Source organism: Phocoena sinus, chromosome 10 (assembly GCF_008692025.1).
Source record: "Phocoena sinus isolate mPhoSin1 chromosome 10, mPhoSin1.pri, whole genome shotgun sequence".
Lineage (NCBI taxonomy): Eukaryota > Metazoa > Chordata > Mammalia > Artiodactyla > Phocoenidae > Phocoena > Phocoena sinus.
Window position 1 is genome coordinate 8,054,997 of NC_045772.1, and position 24,594 is coordinate 8,079,590.

Here is a 24,594-nt window from a genome sequence, read left to right on the forward strand (position 1 = left end):
CAGGCTCAGTAGTTGTGGCTCACGGGCTTAGTTGCTCCGCGGCATGTGGGATCTTCCCAGACCAGGGCTCGAACCCGTGTCCCCTGCATTAGCAGGCAGATTCTCAACCACTACGCCACCAGGGAAGCCCAAAACAGTTATTTCTTAAAAGCATTAATAAGGTGACAGGAAGGTAAGGAACTTTTAGAACTAGAGAATGAGTGAAGTCAGGACCCAGAGTCACAGAGAGCAGTCTTTGCCCTGTAGGAATTGCTTAGCCAGGTAGACACAAGCTTTAGATTTGTAGCTTACAGAGATACAGGGAAGAAAAGAAAGAGTCCATTCTGTCCAAGATAAGTCCAGTGGGGATCACCGAATAAACCTGAAATCCCAAAGGAATGCGCTATAAAGGTAAATAGGAAATAAACTTACTCCTCCCCAGGAAAATCGGCTGGCTCCAACCTTGGCACTAATTTGAGAGAGGAAATCACCACTGACATTTTGAAGCCACAGGTCCTCCCTTAGGTTGCAGCCTGAATTCTCACTATTTGATTGGAAAACCTAAAGTGAGTAACTTAGAGCGATTCCAGGTTGGTGGGTCCCCAGAGTGCCTGGCAGAAATCCTTTCCAGAGGTACTTACCTTTATCAGGTCTAAAAAAAAGCCCAAAAATAAAATTTTAAGGGAAATGAGCAGCTCAATCCAAACTAACCAAACTAACAGAGAAACAAGGCAATGTGAACAAGTACAGTAGACAGGAGCAACAATCAGAAAATGGACTTCTCAGTCACAATCTAAAAAGCTATTTAGTCTGTATAAAAATTAAAAGGCTAGAAAATATGTGCAAAGAACAAGAAACTAACATTGGCCAAGCAGATTTGAAAATTAACCATGTAGAATATTTAGAAATAGAAAGTAAAATAATTGAAATTTAAAAATTGATTGTGTGATAGTCATGGGAACACTAAATATTGATTTAAGCAAAAATCAAAACTCTTAGAGGGCTGGCAGAAGAAGCAGAGGGGAATATGAGAGCTAAATTCTTACCCTCCGTAATAGAAGGTGAATAATGTCTAAAATAGATTAATCAAAAGATACCAGGATATTTTAAAGTTATATGGAGATGTGTAAATTACAAAAGATACAGCTAAAAGAAAATACTTTCCTCTGGGGAGGAAGATTGTATAAAATGGGCAGGAACTACTTATTTTGTCATTTATATTACATGACTTTTTAAAGTATATGCATGCTCTGCTTTGATCAAATAAACATTTAAAATTAAAATATTTAATGCATAGCTATGAATTGATCATTGTTGAAGCTGAGTGATGGGTTCAAATTCAAGCGTTTTTATACCATATTAGACACAGCTGAAAGTAGAATTAGTGAGCTAAAGGATAATTTAGCTGAAACCTGATTCTCACTTGCAATGATTGTAGTCAGGAAACTGGAATGTTTTCTACATTTTGCTGAGAGAAAATGACATCCTACCTAGAATGCTATGTCCAGTGAAAAGTTTAAAAACATACACGAAATAGAGATATTTTCAGATCATCAAAAGCAGTTTGCCACTAGCAAGATCCTCACTTGGAGAAATTCTAAACCTAATGAATATTTTTAGAATTGATAAGTTAGGAATATATGTTGTAATTACTAGATAGCTTGTAAAAGAATTAGGAACTATAACTTAAAATTTATTGGAAACTCTAGTCAAATAAGAAAGCAGTAAAGGGCAGAAAAAGCAACATAGAGCATGTATGACACATAGCACAAAATAAGATGACAACTGGGAATTCCCTGGTAGTCCAGTGGTTAGGACACTGAGCTTTCACTGCTGTGGCCTGGGTTTGATCCCTGATCAGGGAACTAAGATCCCACAAGCCACATGGCATGGCTATAAAAAAGATGACAACTATAAATCCAAATAAATGTTAATGAACTAAGTGTTTCAGTTAAAAGAAATTGTGCTAGATTGGTTTTCAAAAGATATGTCTTTTATAAAAGATATGTCTAAAGAAAAGGATACAGAAAGTTTGAAAGTAAAAATGTGAGAAAAGACATGCTAGACAAATACTAAGCCAAAACTGTTAACATCAGACAAAATAGACTTTACAGTAATGTCACTACTAGAGATCAAGAGAATGACATCATAGAGAAAAAGGCTCAGTGTGTCAGGAAAATAAAGGAGTTTTAAGTTTGTGTTCATCTAATAATATAGTCTCAATATCTTTAAAGCAAAAATTAATAAAACTTTAAGAGGAAGTATCCAACCCGTCATCGAAGTGGTAGATTTTAATATATCCTTCAGTAATTGGTAGAACAAGAAAGGAGGGAAAAAATATAGAAGATTGAATATGTATTTAACAAACGACCTAATAGATACATACAGAACATTGTACCCAACAACTGCAAAATACACATTATTTTCAAGCCAAACATGGAAAAGTTATGAAAACTGACGATTTACTGGGCTGTAAAGCAAAACTTAAATTTTGAAGAAGTTTTAACATAGTACAGAATGCTTGAAACAGTGCAATTAAGCTAGCAACCAGTAACAAGGTAACTTTAGAATATAAATATATATATATACATATACATATATATATAAAACATATGTTTGAGCATTAAACACATTACTGAATGATCTATGGGTTAAAGAAGAAGAAATCATAATGGAAATAAGAATGCATTTAAAACTGAGTGATAACACAGATGGTGCATACTACAACTTGTAGCTATACTGAAAATAAGTCATCACTGAAAAAAATTAAAATACCTAAGTAAGTGGGAAGGCATCCTCTGAATAAGTGGATTGGAGGCCAAGATTGTTAAGATGGCAATACTCCCTAAAAGGATCTACAGATTCAGTGTACTCCCTATTAAAATACCAATTTGCTTTCTTGCAGAAATTGATAAGATGGTCCTGAAGCATATATGAAAATGCAAGGGATTCAGAATAGCCAAAAAAATCTTGAAAAAAAAAGTTGGAGGACTCATACTTCCCAATTTCAAAACTTAGTACAGAGCTACAGTAATCAAGAGACTGGTACTGGCATAAGGATAGACAGGTAGATCAACAACAGAATTGAGAGTCCAAAAAATAAACCTACAAATTTGTGTTCAAGGATGCCAAGGAACATCAATGGGGAAAGAACAGTCTCCAATAAATTGTGCAGGGACAACTGGACATCCACATGCAACAAAATGAAGTTGGACCCCTACTTCCCATCATACACAAAAATTTACTCAAAATGAGCCACAGACCTAAATGTAAGAACTAAAACTACAAAACTCTTAGATGAAAACATTGGCATAAATCTTTACGACCTTGGATTAGGCCGTGGTTTCTTAGATATAATGCCAAAAGCACAAGTAATAAAAGAAAAAAATATATAAATTGGACTTGATAAAAATTAAAACTTTTTGTGCTTCAGATACTATCAAGAAAGTGAAGACAACAGAATGGAGAATACATTTGTAAGTCATTTATCTGATACAGCGTCTGGTATCCAGAATATGTAAAGTCTGCTTACAACTCAATAATAGAAAGGCAAATAGCCTAATTAAAAAATGCACAAGGGATATGAATAGACGTTTCTCCTGTGAAGTTATATGAGTGGCCAATAAACACATGAAAAAATGCTGGATGGCATTAGTTATCAGAGAACTGCAAATCATAACGACAATGAGATGCTATTTCACACCCACTAGGGTGGCTATAATCAAAAAGCACAGGTATGACAAATATTGAAAGGATATGGAGAAATTTGAAACCTTGTTTTGCTGGTGGGAATATAAAATTACGTAGTCACTGTGGAAAACAGTTTGGTAGTTCCTCAAAATGTCAAACATAGAACCATATGATCAATTCTCTCCACTCCTAGAGAACTGAAGACGTCCATATAAAAACTTGTTACAGGAATGTTCGTAGCAGCATTTTTCATAAAGCCAAAGAGTGGAAACAACCCAAATCCATCAACAGATGAGTGGATAAACAAAATGTGATATATCCATATAATAGAATATTTTTCAACCATAATATAGAGCGAAGTTCTGATTTGATAACATAGATGAGTTTTTTTGTTTTTTGTATTTAGATATTTATTTATTTATTTGGCTGCACTGGGTCTTAGTTGAGACATGTGGGATCTTCGTTGGGATCCTTAGTTGAGGCATGTGGGCTCTTAGTTGTGGAATGTGGGATATAGTTCCCTGACCAGGGATCAAACCTGGGCCCCTTGCATTGGGAGCATGGAGTCTTAGTCACTGGACCACTAGGGAAGTCCCCGTGGATGAGCCTTGAAAGAAGCCAGCCACAAAAGATCATGTGTTATTTGGTTCCATTTACATGAAATGTGCAGAAGAGGCAAAATAGAGACAGAAAATAGATTAGTGGTTGCCAGGGTGTGGGAGGAAGAGAATGGAGAGTGACTGCTAATGGGTATGGATTTTCTTTTAAGGTGATAAAAATGTTCTGGAGGGGCTTCCCTGGTGGCGCAGTGGTTGAGAGTCCGCCTGCCGATGCAGGGGACACGGGTTCGTGCCCCGGTTCGGGAAGATCCCACATGCCGCGGAGCGGCTGGGCTCGTGGGCCATGGCCGCTGAGCCTGCGCGTCCAGAGCCTGTGCTCTGCAACGGATGTTCTGGAGTTGGTAGTGGTGAATGTTGTTCAACTTTGTGAATATATGAAAAACCACTGTGTTGTAAAGAAAGAAACTTGTCAGATACAGCTCAAGTACCTCGAGGGAAATGAGTAGCATTTAAATCAAGTTTGAAAAAGAACTTTCAAAACTAAACTGAACTGTACAATTTAAAATGGTTAATTTCAAAACTAAAACTAACACGTACTTATTGTTTACAAATAATAATTATACAGAGATGCATCACAAGAGAAATGGAAGCCACCTTTAATTCCTTCCTCTCCTTGTATAGTCCCTGTTAAGAATTTCTCGGATTTTGTGTGTGTGTGTGTGTGTGTGTGTGTTTGTATTGTGTATACTTTTACAATTAGAAGAGAAAAATGAAAAGTCACTTATATCTTGATTGCAAAAAGGTTGAGAACTTAGGTAGAACAGTGAACAGTAGAACTTGGAGTTGAAGAGGGCTGGGTTCTAACTCCGCCTCTGCCACTCTGGCTTTAGGCAGACCTCTTAACAACCCTGTCCAAGACTTCTCAGTTCACAGGGGAAGGGTCTGCACTGCTAGGTTATCTCTGAAGGCTTTTCCAGCTCCAGGTGCCAGTGCGGTGTAGGAATTCATTTGCTTTCCCAACACCAAATGGTTAAATGCCAGAAGGGGATGGTAGAATGTTGTGACTAAAAATGTTTGATTTTGGTGAGATACAAGAAGGTTGTTTCTCTGGAAATAGAGTCTTTTAAATTGTAATTGTTGTCAGCAATAGAACTCCCACTCAGATGGTTAGAATTCTGTGGGACTCAAAATAATGGGTTGATTGGTATGCCTCTCTGGCACAACAGTATTGTACCTTGTAGTTACCTTCTTACTAGTTTTTGCCTTCTAATTTTATATAACAGGCAGTCCTAGAGAAAAAAAACAACACTGAGTATTTATGAAAAGAGGAATTTAATTCAAATTGAATTAAACTGAATCATCTGAAAACTCATATGATTGTATAGCTTAGCATAAGACTTGCATGTATAATAAATATTTTCCTTCAGGTAACAGCTGCTTACGAAAATAGTCATCTGTGTGTTTGCTTGGTCAGGAGACAAATATAGCAAATCCCCAATGTACAGAATAGCTATGTTCTAAATTTACCTTTAGCATTTGCAATACACTTTCTCATAGATATTAAGTTTATTTGTAGGTGGATACAGTCATACATTTATTAACAAGTTCAGGGCTTATGCTATGCCAGGCTCTCTGCTGGGTTTCCAGACTAGTCCATAAAAAAAAATTTTTTTTTGACACATAACGTAGGTCCCATATTACTATATTGCCTTTATTTTAAAGCTAATTTTTAGTTCTATATTAGTACATTTTTAAGTTTTAATTACAACACTTGTTAAGTATGGATTCTGGAGCCAGACGGACTACGTTCAAATACTGATTTTGCCACCTGCAAAGTGTATGACTTGAGAAAAGTTGCAAAACCTCTTAGTATCTTTTTCCTCATCTATAAAATGGAGAGAATAATAGTACTTACCTCATATGGTTGTTGTGAGGATTAAATTTTTTTTTAAATTGAGAGGTAACTCACATAACAAAATTAACCATTTTAAATTGTACAGTTCAGTGGTATTTAGTCTGTTCACAATGTTGTGCAACCATTACCTCTATCTCATTACAAAGCGTTTTGAATAGATAAACAAAATGTTATATTATACATACAAGGGAATTTTACTCGGCCATAAAAAAGAAAGAAGAACTGATACACACTACAAAGTGGATAAGCTTTGAAAACACTGTGCCGAGTGAAAGAAGCCAGACACAAGAGGTCACATCTTGCACGATTGTTTTTATATGAAATGTCCAGAATATGTACATCTGTAGAGACAGAAAGCAGATTAGTGGCTGTCAGGGCTGAGTGGAGGGGGAAGTGGGGCATATGCCTGCTTAACAGGCACAGGGTTGTCTTCGGGGTGATGAAAATATTCTGGAACGTGATACAAGTGGTGGTTACACAATATTATGAATGTACTTACTAAATGTCACTGAATGGTGTACTTTCAAGTTGTCGATTTTATGTTATGGGAATTCCACTTCAGTTAAAAAAATAATAATAACAAAGCCCCTTGATCACTTAGACTCGCAAAAAAAATCCTCTCAATGAACACCAACGAGGCTGCTTAACCCTATGGGTTTCTACTCTTCTTTGTGGCCCCAAGGAGGTTCAGTTAATCATTTAAAGGGTACGTGTTATATTTTATTTTAAAATTTTTAAAATATTTTATATTTTAGTTAACAGTTCTAGGTATTTTGTAGTGTGTGGTGTATGCCAGCATATTGCTGGCAGTGGAAACCCCCACTTCACCCTTACATCTTTACCTCTCACATTTAAACTTAGGTTTTTTGCCAAAACCTAGAATAAATTCATGTGTGTATGTTTATATCCTCTTCTTAAATAGGGTAAAACTAGTAAGCTTTTTATTTCCTTGCCACTGCGCGCCCCTCCCCCTGCCTGTACTTGTTTACTGCTGGCAGCTTCCAGGAATTGTGGTATAAAGGTGGCATGCGTTCTGGCAAGGTGTGACAGTGGCTAGGTCTCAGCGTTTCTGCTCACCTCAGGCAAGTTCAGGTTTCCATATTCACAGTCACTGCCTGGGATGGGGACTGCCTGGCTGTGGTTGTCACGGTACCAGTAGTCAACCAGAAAGTCACGCCAGAGCTCCCTTCTGCTTCCCCCGGCTGGTCCCCACCATTTGTAGTAATCCTGTTTTATTAGTTTTCTATTGCTGTTGTAACAGGTTACCAGATTGAATGGTTTAAAACAACACAAGTTTAATATCTGTAGGTCAGAAGTCTGATGTACAGCTCACTGAGCTAAAATTAAGGTGTCAACTGGGTCATGTTCCTTTCTGGAGGCCCTTAGGAGAAAATCCATTTCCTTTTTCTGGCTTCTAGAGGCTGCCCACATTCCTTGGCTAGTGGCCCCTTTGTCCATCTTAAAGCCAGCCGTGATGGGTTGAGTCCTCCATTGCCTCACTCCCACCTACTCTTCCACTTTTTATTTTATTTTTTTTGGCTGCGTTGGGTCTTGGTTGCTGTGCACGGGCTTTCTCTAGTTGCAGCGAGTGGGGGCTACTCTTCATGGCGGTGCGTGGGCTTCTCTTTGTGGTGGCTTCTCGTTGAAGGGCACGGGCTCTAGTTGTGTGGGCTCAGTAGTTGTGGCTCACGGGCTCAGTAATTGTGGCTCATGGACTCTAGAGTGTAGGTTCCGTAGTTGTGCCGCACGGGCTTAGTTGCTCCACGGCATGTGGGATCTTCCCAGACCAGGGCTCGAACCCATGTCCCCTGCATTGGCAGGCGGATTCTTAACCACTGTGCCACCAGGGAAGACCTACTTTTCCACTTTTAAGGACCCTTATGATTACGTTGGGCCCACTCAGAAAATCCAGACTAAGCTCCCTATTTTAAGATCAGCCAATTAGCAACCTGCCATGTAATGTAACATGTTCACAAGTACTGTGGATTAGAATGTGTTCATCTTTCAGAGGGCCATTTTTCTGCCTGCCATAGCTATTGTCTGTGCATTTCGGTCTGTGATTTCTTCTTTCAGAACAGCCTCACTCTGCTATCCTTTTAATTTCTGGTCCACCATTCAGACCCCTTTTGTTTTTCTACACAACACTTTTATATATAAATCTTCTCTTTCATTATTAGTGATTGGAATGGGGAGGAGGCAATGGTAGGTTTTCAGTTCACCATCTAGATCCAGTCTTTCCAGTACTAATACAATTTTAAGTGTTTTTTATTTTTACAGATTTGAGTTTTTTACGCTAGTCCTTGAGGAGGTAATAGATCTTTGAGCTCTTTGGACAGACTGTTCTCTTTATCTTGGTGTAAAATGTACTTTAAGATTTCAAGGTAGGTAGGGCAGGGTCTTCTAAGTTAGGAAACTTCAGGTGTCTATTTAAAGCTGACAGGGAAGAGGGATGGAGGTAATCCAATTGTTTGAAAAAGTAGTTTCCAGGCAGGACTTTTCTGCATAGGTGTGCTAGTACCACGTGATAGGAAGTAAAGGCCTTAATAACCTTGATAAGCGTTCTCCAGCTTTGCAGCCCCCATTTTTCTTGGAAATTGCCTGTAAGGTGAGCAAGGATGCCAGAAGAATAGATTTGTAGACTGTAAACCTTTACAAATCCAGTGTTTCTTGAAATATTAAGTATTATCTAGTTCTTACTAGGAAAGATCATTTATGTGGGAGCCATCTAAATTGTATAAATAACTGAAAGTAGAGTGAATTTTTTTTTTTTTTTTTTTTACGGTACACGGGCCTCTCACTGTTGTGGCCTCTCCCGTTGCGGAGCACAGGCTCCGGACGCGCAGGATCAGAGGCCATGGCTCACGGGCCCAGTCGCTGCGCGGCATGTGGGATCTTCCCGGGCCGGGGCACGAACCCGTGTCCCCTGCATCGGCAGGCGGACTCTAAACCACTGCGCCACCAGGGAAGCCCCAAGTAGAGTGAATTTAATAAACATTTATTTAAGAATCTGTGGTATACCACGAGATAAATGGATATTCTTACAATCCGGTGGAAGAGTTAGGTTTCACTGCAATATGAGTGCTCTAAGAGACATATAAACAAGTGCTGTGGGAACACAGAGGAACCTGATGGGTAGGGGTGGTAACATTTAATCTGAGTTTCGAAGAGTAACTAATAGGACAATACAGTGTTCTTCCTTGTCAAACAGGCTGATCTATTTAAATAGATAAGAGACCTAGCACATTTTTGTTCTTATCTATGAAGTTGACCTAGTTTCCCATTGTTATCATGATAAAAATATGTATGTTACTGTTATTCTATCAGTAGCTTAAAACTTGACCTTATGCCTGAGAATATATACCACTGGGCCTGCACTTAGGTTGAGAACCATAAACCCACCTGGAGATATCATGCATATAATTTTATCCCTAACTAATACTTGTGGTTTTTATCTGTCACAGGGCCTTATGAATGAAAAGACTGGTTGTTGGCTTCTTCTTTTTTTCCAGTGATAATTTTTGTCGTGTTATCTTGGATAAATTATTTATAGAATTTTTAGCAAAGATGTTGTCCCTCTTTTTTAAAACACAAGCAAACAGAACTGTTTTAAAGAACAATATGATTTTTAAACCCCTTTTACTTTGTGGTGAATATATTGATTAAGCAGAGAGTATAGAAATACATATCTGTTTGATCACTAGATTTTTTGGTTTCTGGGGGTATCAGAGGAGAGCATAGGAGCGGTAGCTGACCAGTAAAAGGTTAAAAATCCATTTACCTGCTGTCTTTGACATGTGTCCTAGGTTGTAAATCCCTAAGTTTGTCATCTCCAGGGACCCACTACAGTTTCTTTTTCAATATCAGAGAGAAAGAGATTTCTTCTGGAAAATTAAATATGTCTGTTCAAGTATATAACTACAGAAGTTTGAACACTAATGATCCCAATAGATAAAAATATTCTGTATATTTGTTCACTGAAAATTTCATCTGACCCATTGATAATAATGAACTTTTTGTTCATTTAAAAGTTGTGGCTCATTATTTTTGTGATACTGTAATGGCTAAAGGCTTTTCAAACTTTTCAGGGAAGCATGACAGCAATGACAGTATTTTTTCCCTTGGATACAGCTCGACTTCGACTTCAAGGTAAGTATCTTATTGTCATCATATTCCTGTTCATTTGGTATCAGGAAGCAAACATACTTCTCTACTAAGTTCTAAGTTAACATAGGATTTCCCATTTCATTAGAAATCTGTTGTCCATTTTCACTAACTTTAAATACTTTTATTTTTGATGTTTGTGAATGAGTCATAGCCTCAGCCATTTTCTAATCTGAGAGACCTGAGTGGGCTTGCATTAGTAATTTTGAATCATAACAGTTCATTCTAATAAACAATACGACTTTTGAAAGGCACAATGTAGAGATTTTTTTTTTTTTACTGGGGATAGATTTTCTGGAAAGAGAACAGAGAATAGGAAACATGGTGGAGCCAGATACCATTGTCACTGCTCACGTGGGTACGTAGTCCTAGTCTCCCTCTTTCACTTTATAGGGCTATGCAACTTTCTGTAACTCCTGCTTGTTCTTCCCTTAGTATTTTTCAACTTTAAATTATAAACCTATGCCAGAACTTAGATGAAGAGATAAGAGTAAGATTAGCTTTGAATAAACTAATTCCTATATTAAAATCCTTCATGACCACTATTTTCAATTAATTTTAGAGATTTTGGAAAGGTAATAATTTTATATGACTCAAAAACCAAAATACATAAAAAGATAGGCAGTACAGTGAAAAATCTCACTCTACACTGTCTCCTTTTCTCTCCCCTGTAGATAATGTCTCTATTCGTCTCTCAAAGAGCCCTGAGAGTTTCTTTATGTAGAAAAAACAAGCAAATAATATATATTCTCAATTTCCTCTCTTTATTACTCAAAAAGCATATTTTCACACTGTTCCATATCTTACATTTTTCACTTAACAGCATTTTAAAAATATCTTTATTGGAGTATAATTGCTTTACAATGTTGTGTTAGTTTCTGCTATACAACAAAGTGAATCAGCTATATGTATACATATATCCCCATATCTCCTCCCTCTTGAGACTCCCTCCCACCCTCCCTCTCCCACCCCTCTAGGTCGTCACAAAGCATCAAGCTGATCTCCCTGTGCTATGCAGCAGCTTCCCACTAGCCGTCCATTTTGCATTTGGTCGTGTATATATGTCAATGCTACTCTCTCACTTCGTCCCAGCTTCCCCTTCCTCCCCATGTCCTCAAGTCCGTTCTCTATGTCTGGGTCTTTATTCCTGCCCTGCCACTAGGTTCATCAGTACCGTTTTTTTAGATTCCATATATGTGTGTTAACATATGGTATTTTTCTCTTTCTGACTTCACTCTGTATAACAGACTCTAGGTCCATCCACCTCATTACAAATAACTCTATTTCATTCCTTTTTATGGCTGAGTAATATTCCATTGTATATATGTGCCACACCTTCTTTATCCATTCATCTGTTGATGGACATTTAGGTTGTTTCCATGTCCTGGCTACTGTAAATAATGCTGCAATGAATATTGTGGTACATGTATCTTTTTGAATTATGGTTTTCTCAGGATATATGCCCAGTAGTGGAATTGCTGGGTCATATGGCATTTCTATTTTTAGTTTTTTAAGGAACCTCCATACTGTTCTCCATAGTGGCTGTATCAATTTACATTCCTACCAACAGTGCAGTGCCTTTTCTCCGCACCCTCTCCAGCATTTATTGTTTCTAGATTTTTTAAAATAAATTTAATTAATTAATTAATTAATTTTTGGCTGCATCGGGTCTTCGTTGATGCGTGCAGGCTTTCTCTAGTTGTGGCAAGCGGGGGCTACTCTTTGTTGCGGTGCGTGGGCTTCTCGTTGCAGTGCATGGGCTTCTCATTGCGGTGGCTTCTCGTTGCAGAGCATGGGCACTAGGCGCGCAGGCTTCAGTGGTTGTGGCATGCAGGCTCAGTAGCTGTGGCTCGCGGGCTTAGTTGTTCCACAGCATGTGGGGTCTTCCTGGACCAGGGCTCAAACCTGTGTCCCCTGCATTGGCAGGCGGATTCTTAACCATTGCACCACCAGGGAAGTCCCCATATGCTAATTTGTTTCTGTAAGTTCTATGAGATAAATTCCCAGAAATGGGATTGTTTGATCAAAGGGCAAATGTTTGTAATTTTGCTAGTTATTGTTAGATTGCCTTGTATAGAGGTTTCCTAATTTGCCATCCCATGAGCCATAAAGGTACCAATTTTAATTCTTAAGAAATCGGTTCATTTTCCTATTTTTATATTTTCAAAATAGTCTTCAGATGTGGGTAGGAAATTTGAAGTTAATTAAGGTACGTTTTGTTTTCATTTAGAATGCCAAGAAAAGCAGAGTTCCCATCTTTTTGAGACCTTTTATTTTTTTAGATTAGGGAACAGAGCACAAGGTTAAAACTTTGTAAACCTGAATTTTAATCCTGGCTCTGCTGCCAACTACATGTGTCCTTCACAGCTTTGTGTCTGTAACCTCTTCTCTGAAAGGGAAATGGTAATTTATTTCCTCTCTACTTTATAAGATATTAAGATAAAAAGGAGAATATATAACTTTGAAAAAAAACTAGAGAGCCCTATGAAATATAAGAAATAAATTTCTCCTGTTACATTTTTTACTTTGGAAATTAGGTATTGAATTAAAACGCTTTATGGTTCATGAATAACAGATGAAACCATGGAATCAATAGTAGGAAATTTAGCACATGGGAACACAGGCGGATCATTGAGTTCTGAGGCAAACTAGGGAGCTCAAAGAATAGGGTGAGAGACTGCTCAGGTGAGGTAAATGGCATTTCAGTGAAACTTGCTGATGCTGAAGATAACAATTCTCAAAGGATTTAGTTTAAACATGTACTCTTTGGTCTTGTAGTTGATGAGAAAAGAAAGTCCAAAACGACACACATGGTGCTCCTGGAGATCATTAAAGAAGAAGGCCTGTGAGTACTACCTTGTTCATCTTTGTTAGGTAGAGCAGCTCGTTAGGAGATTCCTGGGCGTCCATCATACCTACACTCACTTTCTATCCATTCTCAAAGCCTCACAGTGTTGTGAATTTGTAATTGCCTGAGTTGTAAGTAAATACATAGTTGTTTTCATTTCCCTAAAGTTCTGTGGTTGACCATTTTGATTCTTGATCATGGTGTCTTACATGAAACCAATGAACAATAAACTGAAGAAGGTAATAGTTGTTTAGCTCATTCCTATCAGATGCATTCAGACCTGTGTACCTTTTAAAAAACTTTTTATTTGGAAATAATTTCAAATTTACAAAAAGTTGCAAAACTAAAATAGTACAAAGAATACCAGTATGTGTTTTAACCAGATCGACCTGTTGTTAACACTCTTCCATTTGTGCTCATGCTTTCTCCCTCCCTTCCCCACTCCCTCCTTCTTTCTTTACTACACAGACACATACACACACCACACACAGATTTTTTCAGAATTAATTTGAGAGTAAGTTACATACCATACATCAAAGCCCCTTACCCCTATGACTGACATTTTCAAAGATGTGGACTTTCTCCCCTTATTTTTCCTTAAATAAAATTTTTCTCACTTTAAGTTTGCCTCATGTTTCTTCATGATTAGATTGAGTCTATGCATTCTTGGCCAGAATAATGTATAGGTGAAATTGTGTCCTCCTCAGGATGTCACATTGGAGTCACATATTGTCCACTTGCCCTCCATTGGTTAATTATAATTTCTTAGATTCAAGTTAGCACTGAATAATTTTATTTTTCCTCTTTTCCAACTATAAGCAGTCTATGAGGAAATAATTTAGTATCATACAGACTCAGAAATTCAATGGTTTACAATTAATTACTTAATTATTTTGGTGCTCAAATTGTCCCAGGTGTGGCCAGTGTGAGCTCCTTCAGTCTGGTTCCTGTGCCCTTATAACATACCCCCATCACTTTTTTTTTTTTTGCACTTCTATATTTACTTCATTTTAAATGTTCTTGCCCTGTAATAAAATGTGAATGATGCTATATTAACTAACAGCCACGAGGAAATTGTCTTTAATTTTACATAGTAATTTACTAAAGGAAATCGAGGGGGGAAATCAATAAATCAGTCATAGAATGTATGTTGTTTCTTTGGTATCATTAATGCTAGAAAAGAATTCTTGGTTTGGGCATCCTCAGAATGTAGAATATGTGTACAGTTTGGAGTACATTGTAGAGTAGGAGTGAACTTTGAGAGTATGTGAATGATGATCAGCCTTTTCTAGGACTCTCATTTCTAGTGCCTTTTGTTCAGCATTTTTACTTTGCTTATTATGTTCTTCCCCTAGCCTGGCACCATATCGAGGGTGGTTTCCAGTTATCTCCAGTCTCTGCTGCTCCAATTTTGTCTATTTCTACACTTTTAATAGCCTCAAAGCAGTCTGGGTCAAAGGTCAACATTCTACTACTGGAAAAGATCTGGTAGTTGGATTTGTTGCAGGTAACTAAGTTTTCTGAATATAAGATATTTTTATATTTTGTTGTTTATATTGTGGTCCATATACCCCGAGAGGTTATTTTTTTTTTTTTTTTTTTTTTTGCGGTACGCGGGCCTCTCACTGTTGTGGCCTCTCCCGTTGCGGAGCACAGGCTCCGACGCGCAGGCTCAGAGGCCATGGCTCACGGGCTTAGCCGCTGCGCGGCATGTGGGATCTTCCCGGACCGGGGCACGAACCCGTGTCCCCTGCATCGGCAGGCGGACTCTCAACCACTGCGCCACCAGGGAAGCCCCCGAGAGGTTATTTTAACACAAAGTAATGCTACAAAGAATGTAATTAGTTTTCTGACTTGACTCTGTATGTGTGTGTTGTGTGTGTAGTAAAAATGCATAACATAAAATTTACCATCTTAACAATTTTTAAGTGTATATTTCAGTAGTAGGTTTACTTACATTATTGTGAAACAGATCTCCAGAACATTTTCATTTTATAAATGAGAAGTTCTGTACCCACTAAATAACAACTCCCCTTTCCACCCTCCCCCCCCCAGCTCCTGGTAAGCACAATTCTACTTTCTGTTTCTATGAATGTGACTACTTTAGATGCCTCATGTAAGTGGAATCATGCAGTATTTGTCTTTTTGTGACTGGTTTATTTCATTCAACATAATAATGTACTCAAGGTTCATTCATATTGTAGGATGTAACAGGATTTCCTGGTTTTTTAAGGGTGAATAATATTCTATTGTATGTATATACCATATTTTGTTTATCCGTTCATCTATTGATGGACATTTGAGTTGTTTCCACCTCCTGGTTACTGTGAATAGTTGCTGCTATGAACATGGGTTGTATGAGTAGTTCTTTTGAGTCCCTGCTTTCAATTCTTTTGGATATATTCCCAGAAGTGAGATTGCTGGATCATATGGTAGTTCTTTTTTTAATTTTGAGAGGAACTACCATACTGTTTTCCACACTGGTTGCACTATTTCAAAATCCCACCAGCAGTTGGTTCCAGGTTCTCCACATCCTTACAAACACTTGTTATCTTCTATTTTTTCTATAGTAGCCATCCTAATGAGGGCGAAGTGATAGTTCACTGTGTTTTTGTGGGTTTTTTTGTGGTACACGGGCCTCTCACTCTTGTGGCCTCTCCTGTTGCGGAGCACAGGCTCCGGACGAGCAGGCTCAGTCGCCATGGCTCACGGGCCCAGCCGCTCTGCGGCATGTGGGATCTTCCCGGACCGGGGCACAAACCCGTGTCCCCTGCATCGGCAGGCGGACTCTCAGCCACTGTGCCACCAGGGAAGCCCTCACTGTGGTTTTGATTTGCATTTCTCTGATGATTAGTGATGTTGAGCATCTTTGGAGCAATGTCTATTCAAATCTTTTGCCCATTTTTTGAGTTATTTGATTTTTTGTTGTTGTTGCACTATAAGTATTCTTTATGTATTCTGGATATTAACCCCTTATCAGATATATGATTTGCACATATTTTCTCCCATTTTGTAGGTTGCCTTTTCACTCTGTTGATATGTCCTTTGATGCTCAAAAGTTTTTAAGTTTGATATTGTGCCATTTGCATATTTTTCCTTTTTTGCCTGTGCTTTTGGTGTCATGTCCAAGAAATCATGCTGAGTTTAATGCCATGAAAGCTTTCCTCCTATGTTTTCATCTAGGAGTTGTATAGTTTTAGGTCTTTAATCCATTTAGAGTTAATTTCTGTGTGTGATGTAAGATAAGGATCCAACTTCATTCTTTTGTATGTGGAAATCCAGTTTTCGTAATACCATTTGTTGATGTGACTAGACTGTCCTTTCCCCCTCTGAATGGTCTTGGCACCCTTGTGAAGATCAGTTGACCATATACACAAAGTTTTAATTTTGAGCTGACTTGGCTTATTTTTATCTTCTTAATCCAGAGAGGAGGGTCAGTTATCCCTGTTTAGCAGCCTGTACCCAGAATTTATGGACATAAGGTCTCTTTTTTAAAAAATGAAAATTACAATACCTTTCCTGCTTACTTTCTGGGGATTTTTGGGGGGATTTTTTTGTTTGTTTGTTTTGTTTTTTTGGACTGAGGATTGCATGCAATGTTTAACATGAACAGGACTGGCTACATAATTTTCAGGGTCCAGTATAAAATGAAAATGCAGGACTCCTTGTTCACAATTTATTAAGCATTTCAAGATGGTTGACACTAAAGCATTAAACCAAGCACAAGACAGGTTACACACTCATGAAGCCCACCATGAGTGTGAAAGCATTTAGTCAGATGTGACAAAGAGTTTTTAGTGCACAGCCCAGTGTAGTCAGTATCACCATAGTCATTAGTACCCTAGGGGTTCATAGGAGAAAGGTCACTTTTGGCTGGGAGGTATCTCCTTATAGGAAGCAGTGCCTCTTGAGCTGAGCCTTGGCAGAATTAGTAACACTTGGAGATAAGTGGCGACGGTTTCTGGATGGAGAGAATGGTAGCAAACTGAGAGAATACAGGACCACATTTAGATCAGTGAGTTCTATAATTTTGTGAGTGAGTGAAGTGAGTGTAGGAACATGAGCAATAAAGTTGGAGAGTTGAATAGGAGCCCAATTCTGGAAGGCTATGGATCCTTGTCATCTGAGACTTCAGAAGCGCTAAGGAGCCATTAACCTGATATTGGGAATATTTAGTTACTGTCTCTACTTAGTGGAATATGAGCGCTATAAGAGCAGGTATCTTTATCTATATATGGTATATCCAAGATATATATAAGATGCAGAGCAGTATCTTATATATACTTTATATATATAAGATATAGGGGCTTCCTTGGTGGTCCAGTGGTTAAGACTCCGTGCTTCCAGTGCAGGGGGCACGGGTTCAGTCCCTGATCAGGGAACTCTAAGATCCCGCATGCCGCGCGGTGTGGCCAAAAAAAAGAAAGTTAAAGATATATATTACATCAATTAGACAATATATATTGCAGTTATAAATTTATCTCTATATATGTGTAATTGTTATATCTATACATATATAAGATAACGAATACATATGATACCTGCTTTTGTGGCATATGTGTATATATATATCTGTTCCCCCCTGCCTTGCTAAATTTTCAGTAAGAACAATTCCTAACATGTAGTAGGAGCTCAATAAATATTTGCTAAATAAACAAAATATTTGTTGAATTAATCAGGGTTTTATTAAAGAGATGGGAAAAAAGTAGATCTCTTTCCTATGGGTTTTTTGTGTTTATCTAGTCTATATCTAAATTAATTTATTTAAATGTTGCATGTTTAGTGTTAGTATTTTGTGGACTCACTTACTGATATATTCTTTGAAAAATTACTGATTTGGGAGCCACACAGTTGAATAATGTAAATGTCCATTTGAAATGAAAATGATTTGATTGAAAAATAGTTACCAGGCCAGGAGTATTCATGGCCCCCAGTTCTTCCTCTTCACCTATATGAGACCACTGCTGTTTTTTTATTTGGTCTCTGAGCCTTTCTTATGCTTAATTCTCTCATTTTAGTCTCAAGTTGATTTTGATATAATGAAATTTCACTTGGACCAACTTTTTTTTTTAATTGAGATATAATTGACATAACATTCTATTAGTTTCAGGTATATGACATAATAATTCAATATTTGTGTATAATGTGAAATGATCACCACAAGAAGTCTGGTTAACATCCATCATCACAGATATTTACAATTTTTTTTCTTTTCTTGTGGTGAGAACTTTTAAGATCGATTCTCAGCAACTTTCAAATATGCAGTTCAGTATTATTAAGTCTAGTCACCTTCTGTACATCACATCCCCATGACTGACTTATTTTATAACTGGAAGTTTGTGCCTTTTGACCACCCTCACCCCCAACCCCCGCCAGACCAACTTTCACATAAAGAGTATAACACACAGGGTTTCATTTTCTGGGGTAATAAATGAATACTTGTAGGTAGGTAACTCAGGATAGAAATCTGGAAGTCTTCATAGAGGGTGCTCTCTTACCCTCCATGTCTGCCTGGTCTTCATGGACTATCAGTCTGTCTCTTAAATATCTCTTGAATCCGTTCCCTCGTCTCCACGTCCATAGCCGTTTCCCAAAATCAAGCGCCATCATCTCTCCCTTGGACCATTGCTCTGTTCTGATCTCTTTGCCTCTCAAGTCTTTCTCACTAACATACTTTGCATAGTTCTGCTTCAAGAAGCCTTTCTAGAAGAATGGTTTTCAAGCAATGTCATAATTCAAAGAACTCAAGTTTGAGATTTGTTCACTTGAAAAAATATCAGAATAGATCCAACCTGTAGAGGAGGAATCTTCTTTTTTACATAATTGCAACAAATGGCAATCTGGTATGATGTTTTATACTTGACACCAAGTATTGGTAATACCTTGATTTTAATACTTTTTTTTTTTGCCCGCGCTGTGTGGCATGCGGCATGCAGGATCTTAGTTCCCCGACCAGGGATCAAACCCGTGTCCCCTGAATTGGGATTGCGGAGTCTTATCCACTGGACCGCCAGGGAAGTCCCTTAATACTTTTTAGATTACTGTGGTTCATATGTATTTACATTTAAAAGGTTATGACTCACTGTCAGAGACTAACTCATATAACTTCCCACGAAACTACTAGTTTATGAAATATATGATTAAATCTTCTTCTTTTTAGGTGTCCAAAGTTGTTTCTTTGCTGTATCTGGCATCCCGTTATCCACTAGGTACACACAACCCCTTGTTATTCTCTCTCACTGTGCTCTGCTCATTTTCTTTCTAACTCTTATGCAGTTTATAATTACAGTAGATCCTCCCATACCTAAAACAACTAGACTGGTGTAGGGCAGTTAGTTTTAAAAAGTCAATGGAAGTAGGGACTATCATAAATAGCCTACATGCCTTAAGTATTTTACTTTAACCTAAGATATGTGAATGTATACTTATCCAATTTTTTGTATGGCCAAGACATATCCACTCACTGATGGAAGTTTTGTACTTTTTTTCTTGTATAACCCATACCTGTAAATGCTTTGCCTACTGTAACAGATATGACCGACATAAGCAGGTTTGAGAAAAGACATAATTCACTCCTGGTAAGCCTGAACCCCTGTGGGATGGAAGTAGAAGAGCACAGGTACACTAGGGAGTAGCCTACTGGCCGTAGGTATCAGCGTGCTGTGGCATCTGTCGGTGTGTCCTGTAAAGGGAAAGAGGAACACAGGTTTATCTGGTGAGTCCATTATATGGAACTGGTTAAAAGAGATCCCACTGTATTAATATCATTCTAATTCACTTACATTCTGAAATGTTTTCTTGAGAGCGTGAGAAAAGAATGGAATTACGCTTGACGTCCAGGGAGAACCCGTGGGTCTGTGTTGATTGTGAACATCATCTGTTACATGTCTTGTCAGAGAAATGACTGAGAACTGCTGTTCTAATATCCAAATCTGATTATGTTGTGCCCAGCTTCAAACCCTTCAGTGTCTGCCGCTTGCGGGTAGGATGGAGTCGCGGCACCCTCAGCAGAAAAGGCCCCCCTCGTACACGTGCAGGATAAGCGCCTAACATACGAGATCTGCTGTGATACTGCTTACCTCCCTATCTTGGTCTTTTCTATTCTTGTTCTCCTGTGCCAAACTGTGATTCCTTGAATAGACCGAGCCCTTAGTAACTTCATTCCTCTACAGCTGCTGTTGTCAGTCTGAAGCAGCCTTACTGCTTTTTTTATCTTATTAATTCCTAGTCATCCTTTTATTCTCATCTCAAGCCACCTCCTCTTCAGGAAGCTTCCCTGTTTCTCATGTCCACCACCCCCAAGTTGTATTCTGGGTTAGGTGCCTACCCTCTGTGCTCCAGCTCTGTATATACCTCTGTCTCAGTGCTTACTCTGCCGGATAACAATAGTCTGCATATTTGTCTTTATTTTTTATTAGACAGTGAACTCCTTAAGGGCAGAGACTACATTGTTTTAAATCTCTGTATCCCCAGTGCCTGATACACAGAAGGTGCTGATTAAATGTTGAATGAATGAATTCAATTTAAAGGACCACTCCTCCTGTAATCTTCATCATTTTACTAGTTGCCCTACCAAAAGTCGAATTCATCCTCTTTCTCTTTGACCCCACCTCCAGTCTGTGAGCACATCCTATTGCCTGTTTCTTCATATGGTTTCTAGAATTCAGCCCCTTCCCCCACTACCACCTGTGTCCAAGCCACCACTAAATCTTGCCAGGATTATCTTCAGAGCCTCCCAACTGATGTCCTGCTTCCTCCTTTGTCCCCTTCAATATGTATTCAACACAGCAGCCAGTGTGCTCATGTTAAAACATAAGTGAGGGCTCCCCTGGTGGCACAGTAGTTAAGAATCCGCCTGCCAATGCAGGGGACACGGGTTTGAGCCCTGGTCCAGGAAGATCCCACATGCCACAGAGCAACTAAGCCCGTGCGCCACAACTACTGAGCCTGTGCCCTAGAGCCTGCAAGCCACAACTACTGAGCCCACGTGCCACAACTACTGAAGCCCATGCACCTAGAGCCCATGCTCTGCAACAAGAGAAGCCACTGCAGTGAGAAGCCTGCACACTGCAACAAAGAGTAGCCCCCGCTCGCCGCAACTAGAAAAAGCCCACACACCGCAACGAAGACCCAACGCAGCCAAAAATAAATAAATAAATTAAAAAAACATAAGTGAGATTGTATTATTTCTCTGTTCAAAGGACTCCAATTGCTTCCCTTCTCACTCAGAGTAAAAGCCAGAGTCCTTACCTTGTCCTACAAAGCCCTGTGTCACCTGGCCCACCCGTCCTCTTTACTCACTCCACTGCAAGCCTCACTGACCTCTTCTCCAGGAATACTCCTTGGGGCCTGTGTACCTGCTGTTTCCTCTGCCTGGTTACTGCGTGGTTCATTCCCTTACCTCCTTTAAGGTCTTTCCCTAAATGGCCACACTGATGAAAATGGTGCCCCCTTCTACCCTGCAAAACGTTATCCCCCTTCTCTGCTTAAATTTTCTCCTTAACCTTATCCTCTAACATACTACATATTTTACTCATTTATCCTGTCTTACACCATTAGAACATAAGCTTCAAAAGGGCAGGGATTTTCATTTTTTATTTACTTCTGTCTCATCAGCACCTACTTAGCACATACTAGACACACAATACGTATTTGATGAGCAGACCATGGACTTGCAGGTCATAATAATTTACTTATCCTAAGATACACATAAAGTTATTTAACAATTGCTAATTCATACCTCAGATAAAAAACACCTATTAGCTAGTTTTATATGTTTCCAATTGCTTTAAGAAGGTAGATTTAGTATCAGTAAAAATAAAATTTCTAACAGCTCTTGTAAAAAATAGGCTATTGGGGTGAGAATGAATTCCTATCTTTTGAGATTTTCAAAAATAAAATGAATAATCACCTGGTGATTGGATTAGATCAGTGGATGCACAGGGAACATATGACCATGTCTGGGAACATTTTTGGTTGTCACAACTGGAGGATGCTACTGGCATCTAGTGGTGGTAGAAGGCCAGGGATACTGCTAAACATCCCACACAAAAGCACCCCTGCCCTGCCCCAAACTAAAAATTATCCAGCCCCAAATGTCAGTAATGTCACAGTTGAGAGACCCTTGATCAAATGAATTTTATAGTCCTTTATAATTCTGTGATTCTCCGATTATAGGTCCTCTCTTTTTCTGAAGGTAGGGAATTCCTTGGAAATCACTTCTGCGAGTTTTAAACTCGTGTTTTTATATCTTAATGCTTACCGCATTTTTATGATAATTAAAACAGCTTTTTCTCTTCCTGCTGTGAACCCTGCCATTGTGTTCCAGTCACTGTAGGAATGAGTTGCATTGTCGCCAGGGAGAACTAGGGGTAGTATTATTGTTAGTCCACTTCTGGGAACTTAGAGAGTTATTACTATTTATTTTATTTTCACAGAAGAAAGCCCAAATAGCTTAATACCCCGGGGAAGAATTTGAGAGCAGAACCTTACAGGTAACTTAAATGAAGATGATACTTGCCATTTTTATGAAATTGGAATTTTTATCAATAACTCTTTTTGAATGCCAACGGTGTTATCATTGTTGTGACAGTGAAATTAATTTCCTGTCCTTAGGCCCTAAATCTGGTAAGGCAGGTTTGTCCCTGTAGTGTATCAAGTTGCATTCCTTTGTAAGGAGCCAAGCACTTAGATTTATGACCCTGATCTGCCATTTTCTTATCTCAGTGGTCATTGCACGTGTTCCCCAGAAGTGCACCCAATTAGCATTCTCCATTTTTGTTTTCTGTCCTTAACTCAGGAGACTCACTACTAATAAAACTTTGTGTTTAATATTTCAGAAGTAAACAGCTGTGTTTCACTTATCCTTGAATCAGTGAGTGATTTTAGTGAGTGTGTTCAGTTACTGTTCTTCATCTTTTAATTTTGGTTCTGTTTTCTTATAAATGATTTTTTATGAAGAAAGAAAACAGAATCATTTGAATTGGAAGAAAAACAATTTCCTGTTCTTAAGTAGGTAAGGTATTAATATTCCCATCTTAGAGCTGAAGGAACAGCCATGGCTTGGAACTGGCAGAAGAATTTTCTACATGTAAATAAGCAGACAGCTTTCTCTATCCTGCAGCCATATCCACCGTGCTTTAGTCAGAGTCAGAATCACTCATCATGTTCGTTTGCAGCTTGTTTTTCCTCCGTAGAATGTTGTCCTTTGCTTGATTATATAGGTTGCAAGTTTTTAGTAAAGTTTGGATCCTCAGGTATTTTCCCAGAACTCATAAAATGATAGTGGTTAAAAAATACCTCTCCATCTATTTTGGCTTAGAGCATTAAAGAACTTCTCAGAAAGAAAGCTTTGAAATACAAAATGTTCTTACAAGGACCTCATATTCTCTTCTTTAAATGATGTGATGCATTTTTGTACTTGACAGTGTCCTTAGAATCCTCTCCATCTTTCAGCCTGTGTTAATAATGGGGATATGTAAGCAGAATTTTAAATAGTGGCTAAATCTTAATCTTTGCTGCATTGCCTCTGAAATGTTTTGTGTGTGCCTACCTCTTGAATAGAACATGAAGGGAATTTTGATTTCCAGAGAATTTATTTAATGGGCAACCTATTTCATTTGTTTAGAAAGGTATGTACACTGTGCCTGTCTACAGTATCCACAGAAGCTTGTGATCTCTGGTTCTGAGCTCTCCTGTCTTCATCTTTAAAAAAAAAAAAAAAGCGGTAGACTGCTCAGTAGCACTTTCTAGTCTGATTTTTCTGGCTGTTGATTGTTTTTTGTTAAGTGATGTGTACATTATATTGAATAGGAATACATTATAAAGTCTGGGCAAATGGGCGTGTGTTGATAGTCTTCTATCTTGGCCTCTTGGGCACTTGTGCTTTTGTAAAATGAGACTAGCAAGAATCTCTAGTTAAGACTTTTTCAGATTATGATCAATGCCTCAAGTGACAATGTATGAATATATTGAGTCATAACTAAAGATGACTCTTTTGTGTTATGTGGAAAAATATAACAAATACAACTCATAAAATTATTTGATAATGTCTTTTATTTTGAGAAATGTGTTCTCACGATGTTTCTAAGAGAGAGGTGCCAAAATATCTTACTTTTGCAACTGCATTCAGCTAATGAAAATTTAGAATTTGAATTTCCTGGTGTTTTCACCAAGCTTAGCCTTGGTGTTTTCTATATATAGTATGTTGTGAGATTCCTTAAATCAAAACATTCTTAATCCTGTTGTATTTAAATGGCTTTTAGTAAAAGAAGATTTCTCTTCCTTATAATTGTGCCTCTTGGTTCTTCAGAGTATGGCTAGAGCCAGATAGCTTGATATACCATTGTTTGCTGAGTTTGCTCATTAGTTTACTTGTTAAGTATTTATTTAACAAACATTTATAAAGTATATACTGTGTGTCAGGCACTTTGTTACAAGTC

General features: G+C 38.3%; 1 protein-coding gene across 3 annotated transcripts in view; it reads left to right on the top strand.

Moving 5' to 3' along the window:
- Positions 1–24,594, top strand: part of SLC25A17 (solute carrier family 25 member 17) — a 52,986-nt gene that overhangs the window by 10,725 nt on the left and 17,667 nt on the right. For 2 of the 3 annotated variants that reach the window (XM_032645479.1, XM_032645480.1), the window contains exons 2-4: positions 10,230–10,290; positions 13,084–13,150; positions 14,509–14,660. In XM_032645479.1, the coding sequence (XP_032501370.1) occupies positions 10,230–10,290; positions 13,084–13,150; positions 14,509–14,660 (280 nt within the window). Of the gene's footprint in view, positions 1–10,229; positions 10,291–10,594; positions 10,664–13,083; positions 13,151–14,508; positions 14,661–24,594 lie in introns of all 3 variants that reach the window. The other variant, XM_032645477.1, reaches the window with a different exon arrangement.